This window comes from Lucilia sericata, unplaced genomic scaffold (genome assembly GCF_015586225.1).
Source record: "Lucilia sericata isolate MDLA Ls3-8-SP2 unplaced genomic scaffold, ASM1558622v1 Contig001405F_arrow, whole genome shotgun sequence".
In the NCBI taxonomy this organism is placed as follows: domain Eukaryota; kingdom Metazoa; phylum Arthropoda; class Insecta; order Diptera; family Calliphoridae; genus Lucilia; species Lucilia sericata.
Window position 1 is genome coordinate 60,458 of NW_023995340.1, and position 22,414 is coordinate 82,871.

The 22,414-nt window shown below is 30.1% G+C and overlaps 2 protein-coding genes across 2 annotated transcripts in view; both read left to right on the forward strand.

Moving 5' to 3' along the window:
- LOC119611274 overlaps positions 1 to 5,954 on the forward strand; it is a 29,374-nt gene extending 23,420 nt beyond the window's left edge. The window contains exons 2-3 of the mRNA XM_037966801.1: positions 4,774 to 5,385; positions 5,453 to 5,954. Of these exons, the coding sequence (XP_037822729.1) occupies positions 4,774 to 5,385; positions 5,453 to 5,684 (844 nt within the window). The 3' untranslated portion in view covers positions 5,685 to 5,954. The remainder of the gene's footprint in view (positions 1 to 4,773; positions 5,386 to 5,452) is intronic.
- A 3,266-nt stretch (positions 5,955 to 9,220) lies between these two features.
- On the forward strand, positions 9,221 to 20,852 carry LOC119611271 (sensory neuron membrane protein 1-like). The gene is given in 9 exon segments (XM_037966799.1): positions 9,221 to 9,331; positions 9,421 to 9,578; positions 14,677 to 14,750; positions 14,753 to 14,817; positions 14,888 to 15,142; positions 19,809 to 20,105; positions 20,163 to 20,366; positions 20,430 to 20,608; positions 20,708 to 20,852. Coding segments are annotated over 9 exon segments (1,488 nt in total).
- Positions 20,853 to 22,414: the final 1,562 nt, after the last annotated feature.

Genomic DNA, 22,414 nt, shown 5'->3' on the forward strand with positions numbered 1-22,414 from the left:
TTTCATTTCAATTGTTTACCGTAATGTAAAATAAGTAAACAATTAAAATTTTTTTACAAAAACTTGAAATAATTGAACAATTTTGCTTATTTTGGCTCTAACTTCCTTAATTTCAATTGTTTACCTTAAGTAAAATATGTAAACAATTAGAATTTTTAGATAAAAACTTGAAATATTTAATAATTTGTTCTTATTTTGGCTTAAAATGCCTTAACTTGAACTGTTTACCTTAAGTAAAATATGTAAACAATTAAAATTTTTGTATAAAAACTTGAAATAATCAATAAATTTTGCTTATTTTGGCTTTAAATGTGAAAATTTCAATTATTTCCATTAGGTAAAATATGTAAACAATTACAATTTTTAGATAAAATGTTAAAATAATCAATAAATTTTGCTTATTTTGGCTTAAAATGCTATAATTTCAATTGTTTACAAAATGTAAAGTATGTAAACAATTAAAACTTTTGTATAAAAACTGGAAATATTTAATAAATTTTGCTTATTATGGCTTAAAATGCCGTAATTTCAATTGTTTACATTATGTAAAATATGTAAACAATTAAATTTCTTCAATAAAAATGAAAATCTTCAACAAATTTTGCTTATTTTGGCTTTAAATGCGTTAATATCAATTGTTTACCTTAAGTAAAATATATAAACAATTAAAATTTTTAAATAAAAACTTGAAATTATTCAAAAAATGACTTATTTTTTGTTTAAAATGCAACAATTTACAATATTATGATTATTTACATTATATAAACTAAATGCCTTAATATTGATATTCTTTACCTTTTGTTTAGTTTAAGAAATTTTTATGTTATTTTTGTTAAAGAAATTCTAGTTTAAAAGTAATTACTAATGAATTTTATATATAAATTGTAAACAATATTTTATGAAAACTTTATATTTTCCATTAATTTTATAGAAAGTAATTACTAATGAATTTTATATATAAATTGTAAACAATATTTTATGAAAACTTTATATTTTCCATTAATTTTATAGATTTCCTTTATTATTAATTTCCTTACAAACATAAAATTATGTTTGTTTTTAATAAAATTTCATATATTTTTTATAACTTTTATATAATTAACATAAATAATTATTAGGTAATTTAATATATTTTTTTCTGTTTTTCAATATTAAGAAAATGTTTTCATATTTTCCCCTCTAACAAATTTTATAGTCTTCATAAAAAATGTGTCTGTTTTTTTTTTCAAACATAAATTAAAGACTTTATTAACAAACACAAATAAAATTAATAACTGCTATAAAAAATATCTTTATTTTTTTTAGTTTATAAATCATTAAAAGAAAACAAATGAATTTGTAAAAAATTTACCAAGTAGCTCTAAGGCATTTGGAGAAAAAAAAGAAAGCCAAAGTGTGAAAAATATTTATTGGAAAATATATATTTTTATTTAATGGCTTTAGAAAATACAAAAAAAATTTTCTACAGCTAAGGGCATATTGTTTTTTTTTCAGCTGTTAATGGCAAACAATTTGTTAAAGGGGGAAAGAAAATCCCAACAAAATAGAAAATAATTTTTAGGTTTTTTTTCCCTTTTTTTTCAATTAAATGACCTTATTTTAGGATTTAAAGTTTGTTTTCGGTTATGGTGACATGTAAAGCATTTTAATTTTTTTCTCTTGTAATAAAAATTGAAATCAATTAAAATATTAAATTTATTCTAAATGGTGTCAGAACTAAATATTTTATTGCTTTTATAACTTAAATAAAAATGAAATGAATGTTAAAATGCATTTGAAAGCATTTAAATAGAGTTTTTAATAGAAATCTTTAATAGAATTAACATTTTCAATAATTTTATGACAAAAAAACAAAGACAATAAAAATATTGTTTACATTATGTAAAATATGTAAACAATTAAAATTTTTAGATAAAATGTTAAAATAATCGATAAATTTTGCTTATTTTGTGTTAAAGTGCTTTAATTTCAATTGTTTACGTTAAGTAAAATATGTAAACAATTAAAATTTTTAGATAAAATGTGAAAATAATTAACAAATTTTGATTATTTTGGCTTAAAATGCCTTAATTTCAATTGTTTACATTAGGTAAAATATGTAAACAATTAAAATTTTTAGATAAAATGCGAAAATAATCAATAAATGTTGCTCAATTTAGCTTAAAATGCCTTAATTTTAATTGTTTACATTAAGTAAAATATGTAAACAATTAAAATTTTTAGATAGAATGTTAAAATAATCAATAAATTTTGCTTATTTTGGCTTAAAATGTCTTAAATTCAATTGTTTACATTAGGTAAAATATGTAAACAATTAAAGTAGATAAAATGTTAAAATAATCAATAAATTTTGCTTATTTTGTTTAAAAATGCTTTAATTTCAATTGTTTACATTAGGTAAAATATGTAAACAATTAAAATTTTTGGATAAAATGTTAAAATAATCAATAAATTTTGCTTATTTTGGCTAAAATGTCTTAAATTCAATTGTTTACATTAGGTAAAATATGTAAACTATTAAAATTTGTATATAAAATGTTAAAATAATCAATAAATTTTGCTTATTTGGGCTTAAAATGCCTTAATTTAATTTGTTTACATTAGGTAAAATATGTAAACAATTAAAATTTTTAGATAAAATGTTAAAATAATTAAGAAATTTTGCTTATTTGGGCTTAAAATACCTCAATTTCAATTGTTTACATTAGGTAAAATATGTAAACAATTAAAATTTTTAGATAAAATGTTAAAATAATCAAGAAATTTTGCTTATTTTGGCTTAAAATACTTCAATTTCATTGTTTACTTTAATGTAAAAAATGTAAACAATTAAAATTTTTACATAAAAACATAAAATTATAAATAAATTTTGCTTATTTTGGCTTAAAATGATGTAATTTCAATTGTTTACCTTATGTAAAAATGTAAAGAATTCAAATTTTTGTACAAAAACTTCAGTAAATTTTGCTTGTTTTCCTTATAATGCTTTAATTTCAATTGTTTACATTATGTAAAATATGTAAAGAATTAAAATTTTTGTACAAAAACTTGAAATAATCAATAAATTTTGCTTATTTTGTTTTAAAACGCTTTAATTTCAATTGTTTACATTATGTAAAATATGTAAAGAATTAAAATTTTTGTACAAAAACTTGAAATAATCAATAAATTTTGCTTACTTTGTTTTAAAACGCTTTAATTTCAATTGTTTACATTATGTAAAATATGTAAAGAATTAAAATTTTTGTACAAAACCTTGAAATAATCAATAAATTTTGCTTATTTTGTTTAAAAATGCTGTAATTTCAATTGTTTACCTTAATGTAAATATGTAAACAATTAAAAATGTTAAATAAAAACGTGAAATATTTAATAAATATTGCTTATTTTGGCTTAAAATGATTTAATTTCAATTGTTGACCTTATGTAAAAATGTAAAAAATCAAATTTTTGTACAAAAACTTGAAATAATCAATAAGTTTTGCTTATTTTGTTTTAAAACGCTTTAATTTCAATTGTTTACCTTAGGTAAAATATGTATAGAACTAAAATTTTTGAATAAAAACTTGAAATTATTGAAAATTTTCTTTATTTTGGCTTTAGAAAAACATTTTCAAATTGTCTTCTGTAAAGCAACAGCTGTTTTCTTTTAAAGTGAATTTAAAGTATTACAATATTTATTGAAATTTCATTATTTATGTTAAAACTATAGACTTCTTAACCAGCTGCTTTCGAAACAATTAAAATCTCTTTTTTTTAAATCCTTTTCAAAATGGACAAACTGATTTATGCTGCCTAAAAAACTGTACCTGTTTTTTTTCGTTCTAAATCTTTCTTAACAAATCTTCTAAAACTATTTTCTTTTATTCCTTTCTCCCACATAAAACCATAACGAAACCATAAAAAATTTCATTTTTTTTCACTTTTATGTTTCATAAATTCTATTCCCAAAATCTTAGAAACCTGCAGACCAAAAATCTATAACATCTGCTTGATTTATTTTATGATAAATTACTAAACAAAAGATCATGAAAAACAGCAACTCTGATGCAACAACAACAGTCAAACAGCCATGTTGCCATTGACTCAAATAACAAAAAATCCAAAATTAAAGAACACAATGAATGCATTAGATTCTTTTAAAGCCGTAAACCCCGAAAAAAGCAGGTGCTGCATGTCACTGTTTAACTGCAGCAGGCAGTTTTCTTGTGTTTTTCTGAAGTTCATTGTAAAATGTTTTCTCATTTTCCTTTTAGTTCTAGTCTTAAGAAAGTATCCTGTAGTTTTAAGAACAACAAAAACAATTATATTTTACTAACACAAAAGAACTGTATCCTTAATCTTTGTGTTTGGGGAAAATGTTTGTCTAAGGCACTACTTATCGTTTATATGTAGGGGTTGTTTACCTGCAAAGGCATTTTTGAGCATTAACAAGTCATTGTGAAAACTATAGGACTGACATTTGAAATCTGGCGAAGATGTATTAAAAACAGGTAGCAAGAAGACTAGATCCCTTGAAATGTTGTAAATATTTGAGATTAATGTTATAGAAATCAATTATTTTAAGAGAAAATGTTGTCATTTTGGATTTAGATCTCTGAAACTTAATTATTAACATTGTTTACTTTATGTAAATTACTGCATTTTAAAGTAAACTACACAATTTAATTGACCCAATTAAACTTCTTCATACATTAACATATATAACAACATATTGACATTTTATGGACATTAAACTAATTGCTCTTTTCTCATTTCCTTTTCTACTTTTAGATCGCTTTTTGATGGTGCCACTGCAACAACTGCTGGTATTGAAAATCCCTTAAACTTACATCATACCAGCGCAACAACTGCAGCAGCTGTACCAGCAGGTGGTGGTATAACACCACCTATACGTCTTAGTTTTCGCAAATGGTTTTCACGACCCTCATTACCCTTTGTCATTGGTATATTGGCATTGGGTGGTGTAGCCTGTACATTGGGTGGTATAGTTTTGGGTTCGACAGGTCTTATTGAACATTCGACTCAATATTTAAGTGCTGCTCTATTGATGATTGGTATTGGTGTCTCTTTGCTGGTGATATCTGGTGCAATTTGGCGTTTAAGTTTACCGGATGATGTTGATGAATGTCCCTGCTATCGTCACATGGAAATGTGTAGAAATTGTAATAGTCCCTATTGTAATAGTCGTCTAATGGGTGGTAATTATTTATATCCTGAATTTCAACATCGTCCACCACCTCCCTCTTATTTGACTTCGTTAAATGAATGTGCCGGCATGAGTTTATTGTTTCATCCCACTGCCTCAGCTCCTCAGGCGGCAGCTTATAGTACATTACGTGTTAATACCCCACCACCACTATACAGATCCACAAATTCCCTAAGGTAAATAATAAACTATTTAATATTTAATCCTTAATATATATTAATTATCTATTTTTAACCTTTCCAGTGTTTATGCCACGCCTCCTCCTCCTCCTGCTTCCCACTCTCTAACACTAACAACTGCTGGACAACATCATACTGCCGCCAATACTACAACAATAGTTCCTAATTTACCACCCAGCTCTGTGGGCATTGTGCCGGATCACAGTGTCATTAGCATGAGTAACGTTATGGAGAATTTACAAGTCCAACAATCACAGCCCTTAATAAAGGAATTTAATTATTTAGAACTGGATTAATATTTATATTTATAAGTTTTTTTTTTCTTTTCCAACCAAATTGACTGATCATACTATTATTATTATTAACAACAATAAATATTTTATAAAGAAAACTTGATTATTTATTATATAAATTATCATTTAATTAATTATTTAGTTTAAATATTTCCCCTTTTGAAATTTATCTAACGTAAAATGTTAATTGTTTTAACTTTAGTTTATAGTTTTTATTTCTCTTATAAGTTTTTAAACCAAATTGTACAAATCGTATAGAAATAATAATAAATTTTTAAGACAAATTATTTTAAAGGAACTTAAAACACTCCAAAATTTATAAATATAAAAACTAATTTGTTTTATTTTTATTTATTTGAAATGTAAACAGCATAGTTTCCGAGTTACATAGTATCTAAATTATGTTCAAAATCAAGGTAGTAATGTTTCTTTGACTTAGCTCTGTTTTGTCATTTTAGGAAGTAGCTGCTAAGGTTGTATATTTTAAAAATTTGAACATATGTTTGATAGATTGCTTAGTTATTAGATACATGCCCTCAGATATGCTATTGATTATAAAAGAGATCCTAAATTATAACCGGAATGTCAAACAGATGTTTGATTTTGTTTGAATTTACAAATATCATATAAGATCAAGCAAAATTTTACTGAAAATGGTTGTTATCTGGATAGATCACTCGATCCTAAAAATTGTTTGAATTTAGTCTCAGTCCAGATAAAAGCCAGATTTCCGCATTCACTATCGATCGATATTATCGACGTTAAACGTTAAGACGATTTTTCCATCTTTCCGCCAATAGACGGTCATAATCACATTTAATAAAAACGATCCAAATACAATCAAGATTTCCGCATTCACTATCGATCGATAATATCAGTCGATAAGTCGATCTCGAATTTCGAAAAATTATAATTACAGAATAACAAAATCCTGATTGCTATCAGAAATGAACTATTTGTACTTGTTGTACATATACTACAAACTAGTCTATAGACTGGCCTGTAGACTAACCTATTACTAGTCAGTCTATGGACTAGACTATCAACTAGTACATAGACTATCGACTATTCTATAGACAAGTCTATTAAATAGTTTATGGACTAGTCTATAAAATAAATTATGGACTATACTGCGGGCTAGTCTATCGTCTACAATGGTCTCATCTATCAACTATTCTATGGGCTAACCTATCGACTATTCTATGGACTTACCTATCGACTATTCTATGGACTAGTCTATATACTAATCTATCAAATCGTGTATAAAGCAGTCTTCAGATCTGTTTATGTATTAGTTTATCGAATGGTCTATTAATATGGTCTCATCTATCAACTATTCTATGGACTTACCTATCGACTAGTCTATATACTAATCTATCAAATAAAAGCAGTCTTCAGATCTGTTTATGTCTATAGACTAATCTATCAACTATACTATGGATTAATCTATTAACTAGTTTATCGACTAGTATATGGACTAACTTATATACTATTCTATGGACTAATCTATCCACTAGTCTATGTACTATTCATTAGACTTTATCGACTTGTCTGTGAGCTAATCAATCGACTATTCTATGGATCATAATCTAGACTATGGACTAGTCTGTAGACTTGTCTATCGATTGGTTTATTAACTGGTTTATCGACTTGTCTGAACTAGTTTATCTGAACTGGGTTTATCTGTAGTCTGTCTATCGTCTAATATGGTCTCATCTATCAACTATTCTATAGACCAACATATCGACTATTCTATGGACTAGTCTATAGACTAATCTATAAACCAGTCTTCAGACCTGTTTATGGAATTTGTCGTATATTCTATGAATCTAGACTATGGATTAGTCTGTGGACTAATCTATCAACTAGACTATGGATTAATCTATTAACTAGCTTATCGACTAGTATATGGACCAACCTATCTACTATTCTATAGACTAATCTATCTACTAGTATATGTACTATTCTTTAGACTTTATCGATTTGTCTATGAGCTAATCTATAGACAATTCTATGGATCATAATGGACTAGTCTGTAGACTTGTCTATCGATTGGTTTATTAACTAGTCTATGAACTAGTTTATCGACTTGTCTGAACTATTCCTATGGGTTTATCTGTGGCCTAGCCTATGGACTATACAATTGAGTAGTTTACAGACAAGTCTGTTGAATAATATATCGATTAGTCTATATACTAGTCCATCGGGTATATGTACTATTCTATGAATTAGTTTATTGACTAGTCTATGAACTAGTTTATCGACTTGTCTAAACTATTCCTATGGGTTGATCTGTGGCCTAGCCTATGGACTATTCAATTGAGTAGTTTACAGACAAGTCTGTAGAGTAATATATAAATTAGTCTATATACTAGTCCAACGAGTACTATATGGACTATTCTATGAATTAGTCTGTTGACTATTATGTTACTTAGCCTTGTACAAGTCCATTGACTAGTCTATGGATTAGAATACTGGTTAGCCTATTGACTAGTCTATTAACTATTATATGGCATAGTATATTGCCAATTCCGTGGACTAGTCATCTTAGACTATGAATTGAAGTATAGTCATCTGATCAGTGTTTAGTATAGTCCATTGATTAGCCTGTAATTAAGACGATAGTCTAGACTATGGACTCTTATTGAGTAGTCTACAGACTAGGCTGTTGAATAGTATATCGATAAGTCTTTGAACAACTCTATTAACTAATCAATGAACTAGTCCTTTGACTTGTGTATGTACTAACTAGTCTTTTGAATAGTATATAGATTATTATGTTGTCTATTGAGTGTGCGTACGAGGTCTACATGCACACACAGGCCGACGAAAAGACCAGACATTATTCGTTATACCGGAAGTTGTCTGTAGTTCAATTTCAAATTGAGAAACAATTTAAAATTCATTTTAAATTAACGTCTCTAATTTATATGTAATTTTCATTTCAACTTACTACATATAGCGCCATCTATTGTTATTATATGACACTACAGAAAAGGTTTGTGTATTTGCTAAACTGTAAAACATTGTTTTGACAATATATATTACATCCCGGAAAAATTATAAAAAAATCCCCAAATCTCTCCCACAAAAAATAAGTCCCAAATATAACAGATGGATGGATGGAATCTAATCAGGACCCAGAATATATACTTTTAAGGATCTGTGGTCGTTATTTTGACAAATGGAATGAGAAAATTAATTACCGTCCAACTTTTTAAAAAATGTTTTAACATTGGATATATGGAACCTCCCTAATGTAATGTATTGACATTTATGATTATGTACTACATCACACATTACCCGAAAAAAAATTATTAACAAAAACGCCTTTGAATTTTAAAATAGAAACACCCGCCCAATTAAAATATTACATAAATACTAAAATAAAGACATTGGAAATGTAAATAAAGATTTGTCTGGCACAACCCTTTTAGGGACAATATAAAAAGCTGAGTATTCCTTGAAATAGGCAGTTACTTTTCGAAATTCCTTTAGACGTTTAATAACGCGACAAGAATATTTTTGAATAAAAAACCATGAAGGAAAAATTATATAACAATATGTTAATAGTGTGCAGTATTTTAATTGTAATGGGTATAGTAGCTGTTATTGCCTTTCCCAAATTAATGCAGTCGATGATTAAGAAAGTAAAGTGATTTTATTAAGAAAAAAAATAACTAAATTAACAAAAAATTTTTTATTTGAAATCTTGTAAATTTCGTTTGTAATTATTTAGCAAATAAATCTAAAACCTAAATCGGAAACACGTCAAATGTGGGAAAGGTTTCCAATTTCTATAAAATTTTCCATTTATGTTTTCAATGTGACCAATCATCAAGAAGTGGAGGAAGGTGGCAAGCCTAAGTTGCAAGAAGTCGGACCATTTGTGTTTGAGTAGGTTATTCGAACAGTATTTAATAGGGGATTCCGGAATACTTCCTACATATTAGTGAGAAGCAGACATGGAAATATAGTACTTTAGTACCTTTTGAAATCGAAAAATAATCCATCCCATAGATTAGTATATAGTCTAGTCTATAGTCTAGTCTATAGTCTAGTCTATAGTCTAGTCTATAGTCTAGTCTATAGTCTAGTCTATAGTCTAGTCTATAGTCTAGTCTATAGTCTAGTCTATAGTCTAGTCTATAGTCTAGTCTATAGTCTAGTCTAGTCTATAGTCCAGTCTATAGTCTAGTCTATAGTCTAGTCTATAGTCTAGTCTATAGTCTAGTCTATAGTCTAGTCTATAGTCTAGTCTATAGTCTAGTCATAGTCTAGTCTATAGTCTAGTCTATAGTCTAGTCTATAGTCTAGTCTATAGTCTAGTCTATAGTCTAGTCTATAGTCTAGTCTATAGTCTAGTCTATAGTCTAGTCTATAGTCTAGTCTATAGTCTAGTCTATAGTCTAGTCTATAGTCTAGTCTATAGTCTAGTCTATAGTCTAGTCTATAGTCTAGTCTATAGTCAGTCTATAGTCTAGTCTATAGTCTAGTCTATAGTCTAGTCTATAGTCTAGTCTATAGTCTAGTCTATAGTCTAGTCTATAGTCTAGTCTATAGTAGTCTATAGTCTAGTCTATAGTCTAGTCTATAGTCTAGTCTATAGTCTAGTCTATAGTCTAGTCTATAGTCTAGTCTATAGTCTAGTCTATAGTCTAGTCTATAGTCTAGTCTATAGTCTAGTCATAGTCTAGTCTATAGTCTAGTCTATAGTCTAGTCTATAGTCTAGTCTATAGTCTAGTCTATAGTCTAGTCTATAGTCTAGTCTATAGTCTAGTCTATAGTCTAGTCTATAGTCTAGTCTATAGTCTAGTCTATAGTCTAGTCTATAGTCTAGTCTATAGTCTAGTCTATAGTCTAGTCTATAGTCTAGTCTATAGTCTAGTCTATAGTCTAGTCTATAGTCTAGTCTATAGTCTAGTCTATAGTCTAGTCTATAGTCTAGTCTATAGTCTAGTCTATAGTCTAGTCTATAGTCTAGTCTATAGTCTAGTCTATAGTCTAGTCTATAGTCTAGTCTATAGTCTAGTCTAGTCTAGTCTATAGTCTAGTCTATAGTCTAGTCTATAGTCTAGTCTATAGTCTAGTCTATAGTCTAGTCTATAGTCTAGTCTATAGTCTAGTCATAGTCTAGTCTATAGTCTAGTCTATAGTCTAGTCTATAGTCTAGTCTATAGTCTAGTCTATAGTCTAGTCTATAGTCTAGTCTATAGTCTAGTCTATAGTCTAGTCTATAGTCTAGTCTATAGTCTAGTCTATAGTCTAGTCTATAGTCTAGTCTATAGTCTAGTCTATAGTCTAGTCTATAGTCTAGTCTATAGTCTAGTCTATAGTCTAGTCTATAGTCTAGTCTAGTCTAGTATAGTTAGTCTATCGTCTAGTCTATAGTCTAGTCTATAGTCTAGTCTATAGTCTAGTCTATAGTCTAGTCTATAGTCTAGTCTATAGTCTAGTCTATAGTCTAGTCTATAGTCTAGTCTATAGTCTAGTCTATAGTCTAGTCTATAGTCTAGTCTATAGTCTAGTCTATAGTCTAGTCTATAGTCTAGTCTATAGTCTAGTCTATAGTCTAGTCTATAGTCTAGTCTATAGTCTAGTCTATAGTCTAGTCTATAGTCTAGTCTATAGTCTAGTCTAGTCTAGTCTAGTCTATAGTCTAGTCTATAGTCTAGTCTATAGTCTAGTCTATAGTCTAGTCTATAGTCTAGTCTATAGTCTAGTCTATAGTCTAGTCTATATCTAGTCTATGTCTAGTCTATAGTCTAGTCTATAGTCTAGTCTATAGTCTAGTCTATAGTCTAGTCTATAGTCTAGTCTATAGTCTAGTCTTAGTCTAGTCCTATAGTCTAGTCTATAGTCTAGTCTATAGTCTAGTCTATAGTCTAGTCTATAGTCTAGTCTATAGTCTAGTCTATAAGTCTAGTCCTATAGTCTAGTCTATAGTCTAGTCTATAGTCCTAGTCTATAGTCTAGTCTATAGTCTAGTCTATTAGTCTAGTCTATAGTCTAGTCTATAGTCTAGTCTATAGTCTAGTCTATAGTCTAGTCTATAGTCTAGTCTATAGTCTAGTCTATAGTCTAGGCTATAGTCTAGTCTATAGTCTAGTCTATAGTCTAGCTATAGGTCCTAGTCTATAGTCTAGTCTATAAGTCTTCTAGTCTAGTCTATAGTCTAGTCTATAGTCTAGGTCTATAGTCTAGTCATAGTCTAGTCTATAGTCTAGTCTATAGTCTAGTCTATAGTCTAGTCTATAGTCTAGTCTATAGTCTAGTCTATAGTCTAGTCTATAGTCTATCTAGTCTATAGTCTAGTCTATAGTCTAGTCTATAGTCTAGTCTATAGTCTAGTCTATAGTCTAGTCTATAGTCTAGTCTATAGTCTAGTCTATAGTCTAGTCTATAGTCTAGTCTATAGTCTAGTCTATAGTCTAGTCTATTGTCTAGTCATAGTCTAGTCTATAGTCTAGTCTATAGTCTAGTCTATAGTCTAGTCTATAGTCTAGTTCTATAGTCTAGTCTATAGTCTAGTCTATAGTCTAGTCTATAGTCTAGTCTATAGTCTAGTCTATAGTCTAGTCTATAGTCTAGTCTATAGTCTAGTCTATAGTCTAGTCTATAGTCTAGTCTATAGTCAAGTCTATAGTCTAGTCTATAGTCTAGTCTATAGTCTAGTCTATAGTCAAGTCTATAGTCTAGTCTATAGTCTAGTCTATAGTCTAGTCTATAGTCTAGTCTATAGTCTAGTCTATAGTCTAGTCTATAGTCTAGTCTATAGTCTAGTCTATAGTCTAGTCTATAGTCTAGTCTATAGTCTAGTCTATAGTCTAGTCTATAGTCTAGTCTATAGTCTAGTCTATAGTCTAGTCTATAGTCTAGTCTATAGTCTAGTCTAGTCTCTTATAGTCTAGCTATAGTCTAAGTCTATAGTCTAGTCTATAGTCTAGTCTATAGTCTAGTCTATAGTCTAGTCTATAGTCTAGTCTATAGTCTAGTCTTATAGTCTAGTCTATAGTCTAGTCTATTAGTCTCGTCCTATAGTCTAGTCTAGTCTAGTTAGTCTAGTCTATAGTCTAGTCTATTGTCTAGTCTATGTCTAGTCTATAGTCTAGTCTATAGTCTAGTCCTTAGTCTAGTCTATAGTCTAGTCTATAGTCTAGTCTATAGTCTAGTCTATAGTCTAGTCTATAGTCTAGTCATAGTCTAGTCTATGTCTAGTCTATAGTCTAGTCTTAGTCTAGTCCTATAGTCATCTATAGTCTAGTCTATAGTCTAGTCTATAGTCTAGTCTATAGTTAGTCTATAGTACTATAGTCTAGTCTAGTCTATAGTCTAGTCTATAGTCTAGTCTATAGTCAAGTCTATAGTCTAGTCTATAGTCTAGTCTATAGTCTAGTCTATAGTCTAGTCTATAGTTCTAGTCTAGTCTAGTCTATAGTCTAGTCTATAGTCTAGTAATTCTGTCTATAGTCTAGTCTATAGTCTAGTCTATAGTCTAGCTATAGTCTAGTCTATAGTCTAGTCTATAGTCTAGTCTATAGTCTAGTCTATAGTCTAGTCTATAGTCTAGTCTATAGTCTAGTCTATAGTCTAGTCTATAGTCTAGTCTATAGTCTAGTCTATAGTCTAGTCTATAGTCTAGTCTATAGTCTAGTCTATAGTCTAGTCTATAGTCTAGTCTATAGTCTAGTCTATAGTCTAGTCTATAGTCTAGTCTATTAGTCTAGTCTATAGTCTAGTCTATAGTCTAGTCTATAGTCTAGTCTATAGTCTAGTCTATAGTCTAGTCTATAGTCTAGTCTATAGTCTAGTCTATAGTCTAGTCTATAGTCTAGTCTATAGTCTAGTCTATAGTCTAGTCTATAGTCTAGTCTATAGTCTAGTCTATAGTCTAGGTCTATAGTCTAGTCTATAGTCTAGTCATAGTCTAGTCTATAGTCTAGTCTATAGTCTAGTCTATAGTCTAGTCTATAGTCTAGTCTATAGTCTAGTCTATAGTCTAGTCTCTAGTAGTCTATAGTCTAGTCTATAGTCTAGTCTATAGTCTAGTCTATAGTCTAGTCTATAGTCTAGTCTATAGTATAGTCTATAGTCTAGTCTATAGTCTAGTCTAAGTCTAGTCTATAGTCTAGTCTATAGTCTAGTCTATAGTCTAGTCTATAGTCTAGTCTATAGTCTAGTCTATAGTCTAGTCTATAGTCTAGTCTATAGTCTAGTCTATAGTCTAGTCTATAGTCTAGTCTATAGTCTAGTCTATAGTCTAGTCTATAGTCTAGTCTATAGTCTAGTCTATAGTCTAGTCTATAGTCTAGTCTATAGTCTAGTCTATAGTCTAGTCTATAGTCTAGTCTATAGTCTAGTCTATAGTCTAGTCTATAGTCTAGTCTATAGTCTAGTCTATAGTCTAGTCTATAGTCTAGTCTATAGTCTAGTCTATAGTCTAGTCTATAGTCTAGTCTATAGTCTAGTCTATAGTCTAGTCTATAGTCTAGTCTATAGTCTAGTCTATAGTCTAGGTCTATAGTCTAGTCTATAGTCTAGTCTATAGTCTAGTCTATAGTCTAGTCTATAGTCTAGTCTATAGTCTAGTCTATAGTCTAGTCTATAGTCTAGTCTATAGTCTAGTCTAAGTCTAGTCTATAGTCTAGTCTATAGTCTAGTCTATAGTCTAGTCTATAGTCTAGTCTATAGTCTAGTCTATAGTCTAGTCTATAGTCTAGTCTATAGTCTAGTCTATAGTCTAGTCTATAGTCTAGTCTATAGTCTAGTCTATAGTCTAGTCTATAGTCTAGTCTATAGTCTAGTCTATAGTCTAGTCTATAGTCTAGTCTATAGTCTAGCCAATAGTCTAGTCTATAGTCTAGTCTATAGAGTCTGGTCTATAGACTAGTCTATAGTTTAAAACAAAGTATAAAACAGATTCCATGGGTAATATTCCAGAATCCCATATATGTGCTTATTTAATTTTTTTAAACTTTTCCTGACTAATTTCAGAGAATGGAAAGATAAATACGACATCGAAGATATCGACGCCGAAGATGCGGTGGAATTCAATATGCGTAACACATTTATTTTAGACCCGATTTAGGTTTAAGCGGCGAAGAACTAATCATAATGCCTCATCCTTTAATACAGGTTTGTAGTCCAATTTTCCGAAAGGAGTTTACTTTAGGCGAATAACTATTGATTTGTGTTTTTGTTCAAGATCATGGCCATTGCTATTAAACGTGATAAAGCTCCGATGTTAAAAATGATTACTGAAGGTTTGGAGGAGATTTTTAAACCACAAAGTGCTTTTATAGCAGCTCCTTTTATGGATATTTTCTTTAGAGGTTTCAATGTGGATTGCTCAAGTAATAATTTTGCTGCTAGTGCCATTTGTTTGAATTTTCATACGGGCAATGTTAAGGGAGGAGTTCAATATAATGAGACAATGTTTAAATTTTCGTTACTGGCAGCGGTGAGTATTTAAAAAATTTATTATAAAACAAAATCCATTCTATTTGAATCGGAAAAAAGTTAAAATGTTTACTAAGTAGTTCATGTTAATAGTAATCATACGCCTAGGTATATATGGTAAAATTATATTATTATTACTAATACGCATAGATGTACCTCTCACATATTTAGGGTGACAAGTTGCAAATGTTTAAGTCTCTATTTTCTTTTGAAGAAACATACGTAAATTCAAAAGGGTTTCGAAAATTTCTATTTGACCTAGAAAACTTCAAAATAGTTCTTAATAAATTTTCCAGGTTATTAAATTTTTTGCAATTTCCTGTCCAATATTAAAGATTATATTCATTCAATTAAAAAGTTCTTGATTTTCCATGAAATCCATTACATTCTCTACTACAAGTAAAAACTATGCATACATACGTTTAAATTGATATTGATACATATTTTGAATACTTAATAAAGTAATTATTTGATTTTGTATATGTATGTGTATTGTATATCAATAAAATTTATAAACTTTATAAATAAGTTATAAACAAACTATAATTATATGTTTAACCCTTTTGTGTTTAAAATATTATTGTATAATCGGCGGAGGATTAAACATTAGAATGGTTGGGGAATTATAAAAGTTACATCACTATAGTTGGGGGTGTGATAACATTTCCTCCTTTAACGTCCTCTCTTTATATAATGAAAAAGTCATAATGCCAAATTGCTAAAGTTGTTGTTCAGTTGCTACACCTCTTTCTATACAAAAGAACTAATAAATCGATTAACATGAAATATAGGTCACCAATATCTAAATTCTCAGAAAAATTGGCTTGTTAGTTCTACAAACTTGATTGAATACCAGGCCCGCTTTTTGTAAAATAGTTAAAACAACAAAAACAAAGAACTACTGAACCGATTTTAATGAAATGTTGAACATTATTAGATATATTCTCAGAAAAGACTCTAGACTATGAAACCACGTCCTTTTTACGCCTACTTTTTAAAAAACTTTTCAGAAAGTAAACATAGAAAATTAACCGATTTCTCGGAAATGTGAGAATCAGATATCTCTTGATTTTATGGCTCCTTATAATGGCAATAAGCTATAAGTAAGACCATACTGGGGCCTATATACTATATAATGCTTTATGAAGGTGTTTTCGTGCGATGTTCAGAAACATCTTTAACATTTTCCAATCAATGTTAGTGAGGAATGCAATATCTGAAATTTATTTATGGACCTATTTTGCTGATTTTAAACAAAAATGTCTAAGTGCTTAACGCGACGTCCTTATTTCATAGTGGTCTTTTTCATCCACTGGCTAGACTTGACGACGGTCTACCACACGCCTCTGAATCTTTCTATGAAGAAATCAGGTGGCAGTTTTTGTACACAACTGTGCCGGTCCATGTACAAGCACTTTGCTGAAGTACTCTAGCTATCTAATCTCTTGCCATAGTAGTCCTACAGAAGTCAATGAAGTTCGCGGGGCCTAACCAGAGTCGGTAATAGTACCGAAAAATATTGCGGGAAGAGAATGTTGCTTTAAAGACTACTGCCGACTCAGCAGATATCTACGTAGATGGAGGGATTGAGGGACATAATGAGGTTTAATGAGCGGGGCCTAACCAGAGTCGGTAATAGTACCGAAAAATATTGCGGGAAGAGAATGTTGCTTTAAAGACTACTGCCGACTCAGCAGATATCTACGTAGATGGAGGGATTGTGGGACATAATGAGGTTTAATGAGCGTACTTGGGCTAGGTGTACTCTTTGTGCTCCAGACCTGGCAGTAGTTGATTGCTTTCCAGCAAGCGAGAGTTATTTGCCAATAGTTTAGCTAAAAGTTTAGCTTTATGAATCGGATTGGTGAATGTTTAGACACCCCTGATAAGAGGCGGAATTGAAGAGCACGGGAAGTGATTGATTGCTACCCGACAAATAAGACCCACTTGCGAATAGTTTATGAATCGGGGCGACGATTGTTTGATAATCCCTGAAAAGTGTAGGAATTGAAACGATTGAGAAGAAGGATATACTGCCCCGGGCAGTACTTAGAACACTGCTAGTATAAAGCAATCAATCTATAAGTAGTAACAGTCGAAAGGGTTACATTTTAATCATTTAGATTACTTTATATTTGAACTAATTTTAAAAAAAATCTCATAGAAAGCGAGAAAACACCTTCCCAATACAAAAAGGTATTGTAAGACCTTTAAAACTATTTAGAAACATAATCAAATTCTAAAAAAAAAACTCAAACAGGGTTAAGGTCCTAATTAAACAATTAAAACAAAACAACAAACACCCTCAATTAAAAATTGTTTATATTAAGAAACTCACCCAATACCATGTAAAACCAAAATAATTATTAAAATTTTTAAAGAAAATTTCAAACCTATAAAAGTCTTGGAAAATAAGTTAATAATAACAGTATTTTTTAAAACGTCTAAAAGTAAATAAAACAAAAATGATTCTACTACAATTACCCATAAAAATATATATAAATTTAGCAATTATTTGTGGTACAATAATAACGGTGGCCGTGATCAGTATTTTGGGATTTCCCAAATTAATGAAAATAATGATTAAAAAAGTATTAAAGAAAAATATTTGAAAATAAGTATATGAGAATTACTTCAATTGTATTTAAAAATTATAGGAAATTAATTTGAAACCCAACTCGGAGACGCGACAAATGTGGCAAGAATTTCCTATACCTGTGATGTTTTCCATATATGTTTTCAATATCACCAATCCTCAAGATGTGGAAAATGGTGCAAAACCCAAATTGAAAGAAAATGGACCATTTGTGTTTGAGTAAAGTTTTAAAACCTTCAAAATAATATAAATTTATATTAAAAAAATTTATTAAAATTTACTAATTAGGGAATGGAAAGATAAATACGATATAGCCGATATCGATGAAGAAGATGCCGTGGAATTTAATATGCGTAATACATTTATTTTTAGGCCCGATTTGGGTTTAAGTGGTGAAGAAATGCTTACCATGCCTCATCCCTTAATACAGGTTAAACTTAGATTTACATTTTGAATAGTTCGAATTCCGTAAACTTTATTTTGATTTAGTTTGTGGCCATTTCTATTAAACGTGAAAAAGCCGCTATGCTCGAAATGATTGCTCAAGGTCTACAGGATCTTTTTGAACCTAAAAGTGCTTTTATTCAGGCTCCTTTTATGGATATATTCTTTAGAGGTTTTGATGTTGTCTGTTCGGATAGTAATAGTTTTGCTGCTAGTGCTATTTGCTTAAATTTTCATACCGGTTCCGTTAAGGGTGCTCGGCAAATAAATGAAACACTCTTTAAATTTTCTCTGCTAGGATCGGTAAGTTATGACTAACAGATTTGGAGCATGTTCTAAATTATAAAGCTTACATTTTAGATGATCCATTTTAGTAACTCTTATTTGTCAGAATTCTATCAATGATAACTACAAATAAATTTGAACTTAATCGAATCGGATCTAGAACTAAAGCTCAACTAGAACTGAACTAGAACTGAACTAGAACTGAACTAGAACTGAACTAGAACTGAACTAGAACTGAACTAGAACTGAACTAGAACTGAACTACAACTGAACTAGAACTGAACTACAAACTGAACTAGAACTGAACTAGAACTGAACTAGAACTGAACTACAACGAACTAAACTGAACTAGAAACTGAACTAGAACTGAACTAGAACTGAACTAGAACTGAACTAGAACTGAACTAGAACTGAACTAGAACTGAACTAGAACTGAACTAGAACTGAACTAGAACTGAACTAGAACTGAACTAGAACTGAACTAGAACTGAACTAGAACTGAACTAGAATGAACTAGAACTGAACTAGAACTGAACTAGAACTGAACTAGAACTGAACTAGAACTGAACTAGAACTGAACTGAACTAGAACTGAACTGAACTAGAACTGAACTAGAACTGAACTAGAACTGAACTAGAACTGAACTAGAACTGAACTAGAAGAACTAGAACTGAACTAGAACTGAACTAGAACTGAACTCGAACTGAACTAGAACTGAACTAGAAATGAACTAGAACTGAACTAGACTGAAACTAGAACTGAACTAGAACTGAACTAGAACTGAACTAGAATTGAACTAGAACTGAACTAGAAAGAACTGAATGAACTAGAACTGAACTAGAACTGAACTAGAACTGAACTAGAACTGAACTAGAACTGAACTAGAACTGAACTAGAACTGAAATAGAACTGAACTAGAACTGAACTAGAACTGAACTAGAACTGAACTAACTGAACTAGAACTGAACTAGAACTGAACTAGAACTGAACTAGAACTGAACTAGAACTGAACTAGAACTGAACTAGAACTGAACTAGAACGAACTAGAACTGAACTAGAAGAACGGAACTAGAACTGAACTGAACTAGAACTGAACTAGAACTGAACTAGAACTGAACTAGAACTGAACTAGAACTGAACTAGAACTGAACTAGAACTGAACTAGAACTGAACTAGAACTGAACTAGAACTGAACTAGAACTGAACTAGAACTGAACTAGAACTGAACTAGAATGAACTAGAATTGAACTAGAACTGAACTAGAGCTGAACTAGAACTTAACTAACTTTATTTTAAATTACGTTTTAATTTACTCTTGGGGCCTAATTTTCTATTTTCTAAGAGCAATCACAGTGATGCTGGGCGTTTCAAAGTCTCCCGTGGCATTAAAAACAATCGTATGTTGGGTCAAGTCCTAGAGTTTGAAGGAGACGATGAACTAAACGTTTGGCCTGGTGAGGAGTGTAATAAACTAAAAGGAACTGACTCCACAATATTTGCCCCGCTAATGAAGCCCAGTGAAGGATTATGGACATTTTCACCAGATCTATGTCGTTCACTGGGGCCTCAGTATCAAAAGAAAGTTAAATATAATGGTATACCCGCTTTCAGATATACAATGGATTTTGGAGATGTAAAGGTAAGGTAGAAGGATTACTATATAATTGTTATTTTGTTAATGCTTATGTGTTTATAGAATGAACCGGAAAATCACTGTTTTTGTAAAGATTATCCCGATAATTGTCCTGCCAAGGGTACCATGGATTTATCGTTGTGTAATGAAACTCCCATGATTGCTTCTATGCCGCATTTTCTAAATGCTGATCCAAAATTATTAGAAGATGTCGAGGGTTTGCAGCCGGATGAACAGAAACATGGCATTTTTATAGATTTTGAAATTGTATTTAGTTTTAAATCTTGAAATATTCGGTTTATATTGAAATGTTTATCTTTATTTCTACAGATATCTGGTACGCCATTATCTATAGCTAAGCGTTTGCAATTTAATTTAGATGTGGAACCTATTCAAGAATTACCTGTTATGAGTAAACTAAAACCTTTGGTGATGCCTCTATTTTGGGTAGAAGAAGCTGTGGATTTAGATAAAAGTTTTACGGATCTAATCAAATCGAAAGTGTTTACGTAAGTTTTAACTTTTTTATCTATTACTTTCTACATATTTCTTATATATTCCATAGTTTTAATTTAACTGAGTAATATATTTTTTTTAATTATTTTTAGAACCAAAAAAATTGTTATGGTTTTGATGTGGAATCTCGTTGTTATTGGTTTGTGTGGTGCCACATTTGCTGGAGTTATGTTGTATGTCCGGAAAAATGATTTAATACAAGTTGCAGATATTAATTCAACGGTTAAAACTAACTAATGCATTTTTTCTCACATATGTATATGTATTTTTTAATTATATCTTTTGAAAGGTTCATGTGTACTTTTGATCGCTAATTATTGAGTACAGCATAAAATATAGACCAGTTCATAGTCAAGAATGATGACTAGAATATAGTCAAGAGTTTACAATTATCAAGACTAAAGTCAAAATTTCAAATTAGCCTAGGTCATGACTATAATCAAACACCATGAGCTAGTCGGGACTATACTATACTATATTCAATACTATTGACATGACTAAAGTCGATACTGTTTAGTCAAGATTATGAACTAGACTACAGTTCAAACTACTTATTAGACAACATGCAAGATTAATGACTATGCAGACTATTAACTAGGCTATAGTTTAGACTATTGACAAGAGTACACTTTAAACTATTGACTAGACTGCAGTAAAAACTATTAAGTAGACTACAGCCAAGACTATTGATCAGGCATTATCAAGCCTACAGACTAGACTATCGACTAAACTTTAGTTATAATAATAGACTGGACTACGATGAAGTCTATAGTCAAGACTATTCTCAAGACCTTGATCTCTAGTCTAGTCTATTGTCTAGCCTATAGTCTAGTCTATAGTCTAGTCTATAGTCTAGTCTATAGTCTAGTCTATAGTCTTGTCTATAGTCTAGCCTATAGTCTAGCCTATAGTCTAGTCTATAGTCTAGTCTATAGTCTAGTCTATAGTCTAGTCTGTAGTCTAGTCTATAGTCTAGTCTATAGTCTAGTATATAGTCTAGTCTATAGTCTAGTCTATAGTCTAGTCTATAGTCTAGTCTATAGTCTAGTCTATAGTCTAGCCTATAGTCTAGTCTATAGTCTAGTCTATAGTCTAGTCTATAGTCTAGTCTGTAGTCTAGTCTATAGTCTAGTCTATAGTCTAGTATATAGTCTAATCTATAGTCTAGTCTATAGTCTAGTCTAAAGTCTAGTCTATAGTCTAGCCTATTGTCTAGCCAATAGTCTAGCCTATAGTCTAGTCTATAGTCTAGTCTATAGTCTAGTCTATAGTCTAGTCTATAGTCTAGTCTATAGTCTAGCCTATAGTCTAGTCTATAGTCTATTCTATAGTCTAGTCTATAGTCTAGTCTATAGTCTAGTCTATAGTCTAGCCTATAGTCTAGTCTATAGTCTAGTCTATAGTCTAGTCTATAGTCTAGTCTGTAGTCTAGTCTATAGTCTAGTCTATAGTCTAGTATATAGTCTAGTCTATAGTCTAGTCTATAGTCTAGTCTATAGTCTAGTCTCTAGTCTAGTCCGTAATCTAGTCTATAGTCTAATCTATAGTCTAGTCTATAGTCTAGTCTATAGTCTAGTCTATAGTCTAGTCTAGTCTATAGTCTAGTCTATAGTCTAGTCTATAGTCTAGTCTATAGTCTAGTCTATAGTCTAGTCTATATCTAGTCTATAGTCTAGTCTATAGTCTAGTCTAGTCTATAGTCTAATCTATAGTCTAGTCTATAGTCTAGTCTATAGTCTAGTCTATAGTCTAGTCTATAGTGTAGTCTATAGTCTAGTCTATAGTCTAGTCTATAGTCT